Source organism: Arachis hypogaea, chromosome 11 (assembly GCF_003086295.3).
Source record: "Arachis hypogaea cultivar Tifrunner chromosome 11, arahy.Tifrunner.gnm2.J5K5, whole genome shotgun sequence".
Classification (NCBI taxonomy): domain Eukaryota; kingdom Viridiplantae; phylum Streptophyta; class Magnoliopsida; order Fabales; family Fabaceae; genus Arachis; species Arachis hypogaea.
The window spans coordinates 66,995,293-67,008,827 of record NC_092046.1 but is presented as its reverse complement, the minus strand read 5'-3'; the positions used below and the strand labels follow the sequence as shown (position 1 = coordinate 67,008,827).

The 13,535-nt window shown below is 38.2% G+C and overlaps 1 protein-coding gene and 1 non-coding gene across 2 annotated transcripts; one reads left to right on the top strand and one right to left on the bottom strand.

Moving 5' to 3' along the window:
• Positions 1-1,392: 1,392 nt before the first annotated feature.
• LOC140176137 (protein MAIN-LIKE 2-like) lies at positions 1,393-2,518 on the top strand. Its single transcript, XM_072206024.1, has 4 exons — positions 1,393-1,614; positions 1,723-2,093; positions 2,206-2,293; positions 2,402-2,518. The coding sequence occupies exons 1-4, from the start codon at positions 1,393-1,395 to the stop codon at positions 2,516-2,518; spliced, it is 798 nt and encodes a 265-aa protein (XP_072062125.1).
• Positions 2,519-12,948: 10,430 nt separating this feature from the next.
• On the bottom strand, positions 12,949-13,056 carry LOC112724596 (small nucleolar RNA R71). The gene has a single exon (XR_003163751.1). It is a non-coding gene; the product is annotated as a small nucleolar RNA R71 (small nucleolar RNA).
• Between the last annotated feature and the right edge of the window lie 479 nt (positions 13,057-13,535).

Below are 13,535 nucleotides of genomic sequence, written 5' to 3'. Positions count from 1 at the left end.
AGATGATTTTAACATTATAAATAACAAAAAAAATTTTTATATTGTGGTATCTAAATATAATTGTTAAATAAAAAAAATTTATATAAAATATTCAAACATAAAATTATTTTTATTTTTTTAAATTTTTAAAAAAATCACTTAAAAAATATCTTTTCGTAAAAATTTACGCAAATAAATCCTATATCGAATTATATGAAATATATCTAATATTGTTTCTTAACTGAATTCAATACATTAATAGGAACTAGGACAAGAAGGGTGACTAATTAACATTTTTTAAGAGTTTTAACAAATTAACCTTTGGCAAAACTATTATATATATTCTATCGGGCAAATCACTTATATAAGTCAAGTGGAGAAAAAAATTACACGAATCAGCCAAATAAAAAATTTGTTCATGAATCAACCAGTTCACATTTCTATATAGTTCGAATCACCCTAATTAACTTCATCTCCATGTAATTCGAATCATACTGATTTAAATTACACACACGCACACACCCACTAATTCGAATCAACCTGATTCGAATTACATATACAGTAATTCGAATCAGGGTGATTCGAATTACACAGACGCACGCATTTCTAAGTAATTCGAATTGGGCTGACTCGAATTACTCAATTTTTGTCTTTAGTAGTAATTCGAATTGGGGTGTTTCGAATTACTTTTGCTTCGGCTATAAAAGGAGTTCGAACCAATCTCATTCGAACCACCTTTCCATTATCATACCCTACCAAATTCCAGAGAAAAGGACCCATCACGACTCCAAAAAAGGCTCGAGCAGGATATTCAGCCCATGGGGGATAATCCGGATAGACTATATCATTTGGATAGAGTAGCTCATATAGTCGGGGTCATCAACGAGGAGGTTAGTACGTAATCTTTTTTTTTTTTAAAGTAGGATTAGGTAACTTATTCGTTTGTTTATGTACGCTATGTTAGTGATTTTGATGGTAAATGACGTTGGTAACATTGTATGTGACCGATTTTTTATATTTTGTTAGTGATAATGTATGTGGTTTTGTTAGTGGTTTTGTTAGTGATTTTGTTAGTGGTTTTCTTAGTGATTTTGCAAGTGGTTTTGTTAGTGATTTTGTTAGTGATTTTGCAAGTGGTTTATGTTAGTGATTTTGCTAGTGGTTTATGTTAGTGGTTTTGTTAGTGGTTTTGCAAGTGGTTTATATTAGTGGTTTATGCTATTGGTTTATGTTAGTGGTTTTGTTAGTGGTTTTGCAAGTGGTTTATATTACTGGTTTCGTTAGTGGTTTTGTTAGTGGTTTTGCAAGTGATTTTATGTTAGTGGTTTTTGTTAGTGGTTTTGTAATTGGTTTTGTAAGTGGTTTTAATTATCTGGTCCATTATATGTGCATCCCCAACGATGCATCTTGAGCATGCGATTAGACGAGAGGTACGTTCCGTACTTGCTGATGGCGGGATTATACCATCTTGCGAGACTGAATGAGAGATGGTTTAGATTGGATGAACCCCTTGTGAGTGCTTTCGTTGAGTGGTGGCGTCCGGAGACGCACACATTTCACATGCCGTTTGGGGAGTGCACGATCACACTGCAGGACGTAACGTACCCGTTGGGGTTGCCGGTCGACGGACGTTATGTCAGTGGTTGCTTGACGGATTTCCAGACATACATCCAGGGTGGCCGTCCAGCTTAGGTGTGGTTCCATGAGTTGCTTTGTGTGTTACCTCCTATGAACCAAATCTAGAAGTTTGCAGACTGCAGCTGGTTCCAGGAGACGTTTGGAGAGTGCCCTGAGGGAGCCGACAAGGAGACAGTCAGGCGCTATACTCGGGCGTATATCATGATTCTGTTAGGCACTCAGCTCTTTACCGACAAGTTTGGCAACCGTATTCACATTAGGTGGCTACCCTACGTGGCTAGGCTTGAGGATATGGGTGGCTACAGCTGGGGGTCGGCAGCACCCGCGTGGTTGTACCGGTGCATGTGCCGAGTGGCCAACAGACATGTGGTGAAGCTAGCCGGTCCGTTACAGCTACTTCAGTCTTGGATCTTCTGGCGCATTCCTGGGTTTAGACCTGCTGGGTATGATACGTTCAGCTGGCCCTTGGCCTCGAGGTACTGTTATTATTTTTTTATTTCGTCTAAAATTATTTTATTCCGTGTCTGCTTATAATGTAATACTATGTGTGATACCTTGCTTTCTTTATACCACCGATGTGAGTTACAGGTGGTCAGGTCACAATCCTTCTGCTAGCGAAAAGGGACCTCGAGTGCAGATGTGGAGGCTGAGGATAAACCTGCTACAGGCTGGAGATGTAAGTATACGAACCACTTTTTTTAATTAAGTAATCTTTCATAGTTCACATCACGGTATGGCCTAACGTTGATGCTATATACTTGCAGTTTATTTGGATGCCGTATAGCTCTCCCGACGTCCGTCAGGTTGTGCATCCGGAGGTGTTGGAGCCTCGGCATACGGCGTTATGGCGGTGTGTGACGGCATTGATATATTTTGCCGTCGTAGAGTGGCACCAGATTGATCAGGTGCTACCGCAGTTTGGTGGAGTACAGCCCCGCCCCTATCTGGTATACACTGAAAACGGAGCTAAGATGACACACCTGTTGGACATACGGCTGCCAAGTAAGCCGTGCATAGGCACAGCATGGCAAGGCGTGAGGACACGGGTAATGAAGTGCCTGAAAATATCCGCAGTCACATGTCTGAGACCCGAGTGAGACTCTGTAGCTACCAAGTGAGAACGAACCAGTAGGAGTCGTCTCTGAGACGGTGAACTCCGAGTTATCTCTGTTGTACAAAGTCACCGTGAAGCACCTCACCATCTTTAGATTGGCCTCTATACACTTCACCAGATGTTGACTGAATTGTTGTCCAGTGCCTAATTGGGCCTCTGCCTCTCTCCCCTTGTGAACGAATAGTTCTGCCAACCTCCCATAAGTAGCCTTCACTAGCGAGCACACCGGGAGATTCCTGACCCCCTTCATAATTGAATTAACACACTCGGAGATATTTGTCGTCATGTGACCGAATCTCCTACCCTCATCCCGATGCTAGGTCCACAATTAATTCTCGATCTGGTTCACCCACTCACACATGGCAGGGTCTTCAGATCGCAGAATATCAAACCAGTAATCGAATTCCACCTCAGTCTTAGCATAAGCTGCATTCACAAGAAGCCTCCTTGCGTCCTTGCCCTTGAAGGTCAGGGCGAAATTTGATGCCACATGTCGAATACAGAATACACGGTAGGCAGCAGGAGGTAGCTAGCCTCCGTCAGGAGCCTCAAGCGCAGCTTTGATGATGTTGCGCCTATCTGATATAACTAGCAGACCCGGTTACGGGGTCACGTGCTGCTGGAGATGGGAAAGAAAAAAAGACCAGGACTCCGCATTCTCACCCTCAACTAATGCAAATGCAACAGGCAGTATGTTGGAGTTCCCGTCCTGTGCAATCGCGATGAGCAACGTACCCCCATACTTACAATACAGGTGGGTGCCGTCAATACTCACCAACGGCTTGCAATAATGGAATGCCTCAATACATGGTGAAAACATCCAGAAGAGCCGGTGAAAATAAGCCTGCGAGTTGTCGACCTGGCCCCCAACTCGAACAGTACTGGTCCTAAGGACTGCAACAGTACCAGGCATCGTCAACTAAACTCCTAACACCCACCACGGGAGCTCGTTGTACGACTCATCCCAATCACTATAGATGTGGGCAACGGCCTTCTGCTTCGCCAACCAAACCCTCCTATACGTCGACCTGAACCAAAAGTGTGCCACCGTCGCATTCAGGAGCACCTTGATGCTGACGGATGCATCAGCTCTAACCATTGGCATGATGAATTCCGAGATCACATGATAATCCAGACTCCTGTGGTCGCTAGAGATGGACGTCGCAAGATACGTATGTGGTCTGTTGTACCGTTTTACCTACCAAATACCCTTATGCTGCCGGAGACTTAGCCTAATCAACCATGTGCACCCCCATTCCCAAACTCAAAACACTTCCCAATATACCGGCAATAGTCAGACTCTACCACTTTGTACTGTACCCCGCGTCGGATGCTATACGTCTTCACACTTAACACAGCCTCATCTTTATCCTAAAACTGCTGACCAACCTGAAACTCTGTGAGACCTGCAGACCCCTGGCCATCTCTAGCACCAAATCTAGTAGGCTCCCCAGGAACCCCCTCCTGTGTCATGGCATCCAAGTCCAACGATGAAAAGTGCGGAGGGTACTACTGTGTGCCAGAGCTATAACCACCTCCAGCCCCAGCTGGATCACTCGCTCTAATATCATCGCCACTTCCATCTGCAATGGTATTCGGCTCCACATCATCATCGTCAACATCATCCAGCAATGCATCGCCCAGACCAGCCGGTGCAGCACACTGTAAAGAAGTCGGCACAACATCCGTTATTCCAACCTCTCCACCTCTACTATTTCTTGCAGCACTAAGATCGGAATACGATAGAATAACTTGTGAACCCGTTTCATGCCTTGCAGACCAAGTTTCTATAGTATAGAATTCACAAACTCATCATAGCTCGTTGTAGGCCTGATAAAAATACTGAGAGGATCTTTATTAATGAACTTCACACCAGATCGTGTTTTCCTCTTAATCGATCCTTTGTGATGAACCAACACTATAAAACTCTCCTCACTAGCCATTTTCTTACTCTAATGAGATCAATTCACGTTCACACCATATTTATACATGTCTGGCCCAGTATAGTTCGAACTAGTCTAATTCGAATTATAGCTTGTGTAATTTGAATAAGCTGAATTCGAATTACTTAGAAACGCATGCGTGGGTGTAATTCAAGTCACCCTGATTTGAATTACTGTGTGTGAGTAATTCGAATCAGGTTGATTCGAATTAGTAGATGTGTGCATGTGTGTGTAATTTGAATCAGTGTGATTCGAATTACATGGAAATGAAGTTTGAATTAGGCTGATTCAAACTATATAGAAATGTGCCTTGGTTGATCCATGAACCAGTTTTTGATTTAGCTGATTCCTGTAATTTTTTCCTCCCCTTGCCTTAATTCAGTGATTTCTATTCTATCTTTTATTCATAATCATCGTTACAACTTATTTAAATATATTAATTTATGAATATACTTAAAAAAATATCAAAATGAAACTGCGAATCAAAGAGAGTATAAGCTAATTTATATAAATATATAATAGTAAAAATGACATAATTAAATTAAATAGAGGCAGAAATCACACGATTCTACTAAAAAGAAAAACGTAACAAGGATCTACTAAAATGACAATTTCATATAATTCGAATGAGGTTCATTTGAATTACACAAACCAATAGTAATTCGAATCACTTACATTCGAATTATGCATGAATGCTCTTCATAATGGCAATTCGAATCATATTGATTCGAACTACACACACACGACTCCCTGCTAGCTCGAATCAGCCTAATTCAAACTAGCCCTGGTTTGGTGCACATAGTAATTCGAAATAGGCTGTTTCAAATTACACACGGTTTAGGATACCCATGGTAATTTGAATTGCACCCATTCGAATTACAAAGCCTTTCCCTATAAAAAGAGTTCGAATTAAGCTCATTTGAACTATCATCTTAAACCCCTGCCCCACTATATTCCAGAGAAAACTCTTTCTCTACGACTCCAACAAAGTGTTCAACAGAATATTCAGCTGATGGGGGATAACCCGGACCGACTTTATCTTTTGGATGGGGTCACCGATATAGCTGGTATCATCAATGAAGAGGTTAGTGCGAACTTTTCCTTTTAAAATAGGATTTAATGTGTTATTTTTATATTTTTGCCTTTTGTTTGTTATAATGGTAATCATTATTTACCATTGTTAAGTTAGATAGGGTTGTTATATAAGTGGTTATATTAGTGGTTACATAAGTTATTTATTAGTGATTACAAATAAATAGAAAACTATGCGTGGTAAGGATAACGGAGGGCGAAACTAGAGTAAGATTTTTTTTGTTAATGTAAAAACTGGAGTTTTCACGTAAAACCGCTTTAATAAAATAATAACTTTATATTGCCGGGATAGGTGGTGCGGTATTTCTAACCACAAACTAACTGGCAAGTGCACCGGGTCGTACCAAGTAATACCTCAGGTGAGTGAGGGTCGATCCCACGAGGATTGATGGATCAAGCAACAATGGTTGATTGATGAACTTAGTCAGGCAAGCAAAAAAAAGTGTTTCAATATTCAAAGAGCATTAAACAATCGTACAGAAATTAAAATAGTAAAGTGAATGGGTTGGGAGTAAAGTATGGAGAAGGCAGTTAAGGTTTCAGAGTTATCTATTTTTCCAGATTAACTTTTCTTACTAACTATTTCAATCATATAGGATTTAATTTATGGCAAATTATATGTGACTAGACCCTAATTTCTTAGACCTTTCTAGTCTCCTCTAAAATTCATCAACAGCCAATTTCTTGGTCAATTAATTCCAATTATAGGGTGATGATCAAATTCCAGTTTATATGCCACAAAAACTCTAATTACCCAAAAATACGTATCCCGTTAAATCCAGATAATTGAAATTTAGGAGAATATGTTTTCAAGCTGTTGTTCAAGTAAAGAGCTTTTCCAAGTTATACAAGAACTCAAATAGAAAGAGGGTCATACTTCCGTTCCATCCAAATTCATAAGATAAAGAGCGAAAACAATTCTTAAATTATAAATCCATACATGAATTAAAATAGAAAAAGCAATAAAATCAATCCATAAAAATAGACAGAGCTCATAACCTTAACAATGGAGGTTTAGTTGCTCATGGTCCAAAGGAGAAAACTAGGATTGTAAATTGCGAATTGGAATAATGTTGTCTTCAAATCACCCTGTTGGAATCCCCTTTTTATTTCTAATCCTAATTAATTTAAAATCTATCTTCTAAAACTAAAATAATATCTTTTCCTAAAAATAATATTTAAATTTAAATTAGAATTAATTAACAAGTCTTCAGTTGATGGGTGGGGACCACTTATTTTGTCCATTCTACAGCTTTTAATCTGTGTTTTTTGGGCTGAAAACTGAGTCAAAACAGCCCAGAAATCGCTCCCAGCATTTTTCTGCGTTTTCTGCACGTGGCGCATGTCACGCATACGCGTCAGTCACGCGTACGCATCGTTGAGCAAATCTTCAAATCACGCGTACGCGTCAGTCACGCGCATGCGTCGCCATGGAAAGCGCCAAATCACGCGCATGCGTCAGTCACGCGTATGCGTCGCTCCTCGCTGCCATCTCCTTTTGTTCTTGTGCTACAGAAACTTCATCAAATCCAGTCGAATGCTACCTAAAATAAAAAAAATGGAAAAAGACTCAAAGTAGCATCCATATTGGCTAAAAGATAATTAATTCTTTATTAAACTCAACAAATTAGATGCAAATTCACTAGGAAAAGATAGGAAAGATGCTCACACATCACAACACCAAACTTGAATTGTTGCTTGTCCTCAAGCAACCATAACTAATATATGCTTAGGATGTGAATTTGCATGAGAATGAGAGTTCAATTAAGCTCATGTCTCTTCTTATAGTGGGGTTTACAACTGTAATCCTGAATAATTTTGGCATCTCACTCTCCTTTGAATTAGAAGAATGTTACTGTCATTCGGAATTAGAATTCGGATAATATTATGAATTCGCTGATCTTTTGTAACTTAATTTAACCCGTGAACACATCTATTTTCTTTTCTTTGGTGCTTTGCACCTTGAGCCTAGTCGTGACTTTAAATGTTTTGTCTCAAGTTTACTTGACACAGAAACACCACAAGCACTTAACTGGGGAACTCTTTTGAAGTTTTGATTTTTTCTTTTAGCTACTCCCAGACAGTGGTGCGCAAAGCCTTTGGCATACTCTTCTAATTGCGGTTGATCTCGACTCTAAATGTTTTGTCTCAAGAATTACTTGACACAAGAACACCACAAGCATGTAATTAGGGAAACAACTCTTTGAGCTTTTAATCATGTCTGACCTCCCTAGTCATCGATGATCAGAGCCTTGGACCTGGTTTTTTTTTTTGCTGTTTCTTTTTCTTCAAGGATTAAACTTTTTACTTATTTAAGAGAAGTCATAATAATTATCTAAATCCCTGTTCCTAGTACACCAGTATTCTTTGATTCAAATTTAAATATGCATGGTGCATTTAGAGTTACAGAAAATACCACCACATCTAAGTAAATAAGACTATTCTTCAATATAAACTCACTTTCTCATGCAATACATCATTTCTGTATTTTTTATTTGAATTCAAGCTCAGTGAGTAATACATGAGACATCTTTTCAGAATTAAAGCAATTAAGAGAAAACTAAACTAGGCCTAGGATTCTAACTAATAAAGGATCATGCAACAAACAAAGCAAAATAGCAGAAAACCGGAACATGATACAGTAAAGTGGGAAGGAATATAGAATGAAAGGAACTCAACCACCTTAGTTATCCTAGTGGTCATTTTATTCTTCAGGTTGTGCTCCTCTTATCAAGATGATTCGCCTCCCTTTGGTGTCATAAGAATAAACAGAAAACTTCTAAGCAAAGCGTCAACACCAAACTTAAAAGTTTGCTTGTCCTCAAGCAAAGAAGAACTGAAAACAGAAAGAAACAACTATTATGATGAAAGAAGAATAAAAGAATAAAAGAACAACAGAGAATTAGGATTGGGAGAGAGAGAAAGAAAATTAAAACTGGGCGGCGAACTAGTGTAGTTGTGCGGCGAAGGCGACGCATACGCATGCGGCACGCGTACGCGTGGGTCGCGAATTTTCCTTAATGATGCGTGAGCATCAGGCACTGATGAGCGGATAATTTATACGCTTTTTGACATTGTTTTTAGTATGTTTTTAGTAGGATCTAGTTACTTTTAGGGATGTTTTTAATAGATTTTATGTTAAATTCACATTTCTGGACTTTACTATGAGTTTGTGTGTTTTTCTGTGATTTCAGGTATTTTCTGGCCGAAATTGAGGGACTTGAGCAAACATCAGATTCAGAGGTTGAAAAAGGACTGCTGATGCTGTTGGATTCTGACCTCCCTGCACTCAAAGTGAATTTTCTGGAGCTACAGAACTCGAAATGGCGCGCTTTCAATTGCGTTGGAAAGTAGACATCCAGGGCTTTCCAGCAATATATAATAGTCCATACTTTGGCCAAGAATAGACGACGTAAACTGGCGTTCAACGCCAGCTTTCTACCCAAATCTGGCGTCCAGCGCCAGAAAAGGAGCCAAAACCAGAGTTGAACGCCCAAACTGGCACTAAAACTGGCGTTCAACTCCAAGGAGGACCTCTACACGTGCCACACTCAAGCTCAGCCCAAACACACACCAAGTGGGCCCAGGAAGTGGATTTGTGCATCAATTACTTACTCATGTAAACCCTAGTAGCTAGTTTATTATAAATAGGACCTTTTACTATTGTATTAGGCATCTTTGATCAGTTGTATGCTATCTTTGGATTACCTTATGATCCTTTGATCACGTTTTAGGGGGCTGGCCATCTCGGCCATGCCTGGACCTTCACTTATGTATTTTTAACGGTAGAGTTTCTACACTCCATAGATTAAGGTGTGGAGCTCTGCTGTTCCTCAAAGATTAATGCAAAGTACTACTGTTTTCTATTCAATTCTTCTTATTTCTCTTCTAAGATATCCATTCGCACCCAAGAACGTGATGAAGGTGATGATTATGTGTGACGCTCATCATCCTTCTCCTTTATGAACGCGTGCCTGACAAACACTTCTGTTCTACATGAATTAAGCTAGAATGAGTATCTCTTAGATCTCCTAACCAGAATCTTCGTGGCGTAAGCTAGAATGATGGCGGCATTCAAGAGAATCCGGAAGGTCTAAACCTTGTCTGTGGTATTCTGAGTAGGATTCAATGATTGAATGACTGTGACGAGCTTCAAACTCGCGAGTGCTGGGCGTTAGTGACAGACGCAAAAGGAGGGTGAATCCTATTCCAGCATGATCGAGAACCGACAGATGAATAGCCGTGCCGTGACAGGGTGCGTGAGCATATTATTCACTGAGAGGAGGGGATGTAGCCACTGACAACGGTGATGCCCTTGCATACAGCCAGCCATGGAAAGGAGTAAGACAGATTGGATGAAGATAGCAGGAAAGCAGAGGTTCAGAGGAACAAAAAGCATCTCCATTCGCTTATCTGAAATTCCTACCAATGAATTACATAAGTATCTCTATCCCTATTTTATTATATAATATTCGAAAACACCATTATCACTTTATATCTGCCTGACTGAGATTTACAAGGTGACCATAGCTTGCTTCATACCAACAATCTCCGTGGGATTCGACCCTTACTCACGTAAGGTATTACTTGGACGACCCAGTGCACTTGCTGGTTAGTTGTATCGAAGTTGTGACAATTATGAATTAAGATCAGAGCACCAAGCTTTGGAGCCATTACCAGGATTTGTTCGAGCCTGGAGATCACAATTTTGTGCACCAAGTTTTTGGCGCCGTTGCCGGGGATTGTTTGAGTTTGGACAACTAACGGTTCATCTTGTTGCTCAGATTAGGTAATTTTCTTTTTGTTTTCTTTTCAAAAAAAATTTTTCAAAAACCTTTCAAAAATTCCTCACTTGTTTTCGAAAAAAAAAAATTTACTAAAAATAATGTTTTCAAAAATAAATTATTCTATGGCTTCAAAATTTTTAAGAATGAATTCTAGTGTTTCATGAAGCATGTTGAAGCCTATCTGGCTGTAAAGCCATGCCCAAACTGCTTTGGGATTGGCTAATCACTTCAGTGGAGTCATGCCCAATCCTTCTGGATAGGGTATGTCAGGCTTGTCATGTCTGAATTACACTCATATTTTTATTAAAGCTTGGCTGGCTATTAAGCCATGCCTGACCCTTTGATTGGAGCTTTAAGACTAACATGGCAAGATTCCTGGAATTCATATTAAAAATTTTGAAATCCTTATTTTTATTTTTCACAATAATTTTCGAAAGATATAAAATAAAAATCCAAAAAAATTAGAAAATCATAAAAATCAAAAATATTTTCTGTTTCTTGTTTGAGTCTTGAGTCACATTATAAGTTTGGTGTCACTTGCATATGCATCTTGCATTTTTCGAAAATATCATGCATTCATAGTGTTCTTCATGATCTTCAAGTTGTTCTTGGTAAGTTTTCTTGTTTGATCTTGATGATTTTTTGTTTTGTGTCTTTTCATATTTATCATATGCATTCTTGAATTCTTAGTGTCTAAGCATTAAAGAATTCTAAGTTTGGTGTCTTGCATGTTTTCTTTGCATTAAAAATTTTTCAAAAATATGTTCTTGATGTTCATCATGACATTCAAAGTGTTCTTGGTGTTCATCTTGACATTCATAGCATTCTTGCATGCATCACATGTTTTGATCTAAAAATTTCATGCATTGCATCTTTTTAGTGTTTTTCTCTTGCATCATAAAAATTTCAAAAATCAAAAAAATATCTTTTCCTTTTTCTCTCATCAAATTCGAAAATTTGGATTGACTTTTTCAAAAATTTTTAAAATCAAATTGTTTCTCATGAGTCAAATCAAATTTTCAATTTGAAAATCTTATCTTTTTCAAAATCTTTCTCAAAAATCAAATCTTTTTCAAAATTATTAGTTATTTTCGAAAATTCCAAAAATATTTTTCAAAAATCTTTTTCTTATTTTTATACCAAATTTTCGAAAATAACATAATCAATTAATGTTTTGATTCAAAAATTTGAAGTTTGTTACTTGCTTGTTAAGAAAGATTCAAACTTTAAGTTCTAGAATCATATCTTGTGATTTCTTATGAATCAAGTCATTAATTGTGATTTTAAAAATCGAATATTTTTCAAAAACTAATCTCAATCATATCTTTTCAAAAATATCTTCTTATCTTATCTTTTTCAAAAATATCTTTTCAAAATATCTTTTCTAACTTCTTAACTTCTTATCTTTTCAAAAATTTGTTTCAACTAACTAACTAACTTTTTGTTTGTTTCTTAACTTTTTCAAAACTACCTAACTAACTCTCTCTCTCTAATTTTCGAAAATATCTCCCCTCTTTTTCAGAAATTTCTTTTTAATTAACTAATTATTTTTATTTTTTATTTTTGATTTCAAAAATTTTCGAAAATTACTAACATTTTTCAAAAACCATTTTCAAAAATCACTAACTCTTTTTCAAAATAATTTTCGAAAATTATACCTCCCCCATCCTATTCTATTTATTCATTCATATCCTAACATCTCATCTCACATCTCTTCCATTCGTATAGTTGTGCTTCTTCCTTTACATCACATTCTTTGTCTCCCCCTCTTTTCTTCCACTCACAAAGGGATCCCTATACTGTGGTATAAAGGTTCTCTATTATTATTATTATTTTTCTGTGCCTTCTTCTTTGTCATATGAGCAGGAGCAAGGATAAGAACATTCTTGTGGAAGCAGATCCAGAACCTGAAAGGACTCTGAAGAGAAAATTAAGAGAAGCTAAAATACAACAATCCAGAGATAACCTTTCAGAAATTTTCGAACAGGAAAAGGAGATGGCAGCCGAAAATAATAATAATAATATAAGGAAGATGCTTGGTGACTTCACTGCACCTAATTCCAATTTACATGGAAGAAGCATCTCCATTCCTGCCATTGGAGCAAACAACTTTGAGCTGAAACCTCAATTAGTTTCTCTGATGCAGCAGAACTGCAAGTTTCATGGACTTCCATCTGAAGATCCCTTTCAGTTCTTAACTGAATTCTTGCAGATATGTGATACTGTTAAGACTAATGGAGTAGATCCTGAAGTCTACAGGCTCATGCTTTTCCCTTTTGCTGTAAGAGACAGAGCTAGATTATGGTTGGATTCTCAACCCAAAGACAGCCTGAACTCTTGGGATAAGCTGGTCACGGCTTTCTTAGCCAAGTACTTTCCTCCTCAAAAGCTGAGCAAGCTTAGAGCTGATGTTCAAACCTTCAGACAGAAAGAAGGTGAATCCCTCTATGAAGCTTGGGAAAGATACAAACAGTTGACCAAAAAGTGTCCTTCTGACATGCTTTCAGAATGGACCATCCTGGATATATTCTATGATGGTCTATCTGAGCTATCAAAGATGTCACTGGACACTTCTGTAGGTGGATCCATTCACCTAAAGAAAACGCCTGCGGAAGTTCAAGAACTCATTGACATGGTTGCTAATAACCTGTTCATGTACACTTCTGAAAGGAATCCTGTGAGTAATAGGACGCCTATGAAGAAAGGAGTTCTTGAAGTTGATACTCTGAATGCCATATTGGCTCAGAACAAAATATTGACTCAGCAAGTCAATATGATTTCTCAGAGTCTGAATGGAATGCAAGCTGCATCCAACAGTACTTAAGAGGCATCTTCTGAAGAAGAAGCTTATGATCCTGAGAACCCTGCAATAGCAGAGGTAAATTACTTAGGTGAACCTTATGGAAACACCTATAACTCAACATGGAGAAATCATCCAAATTTCTCATGGAAGGATCAAAAGCCCCAACAAGGCTTTAATGA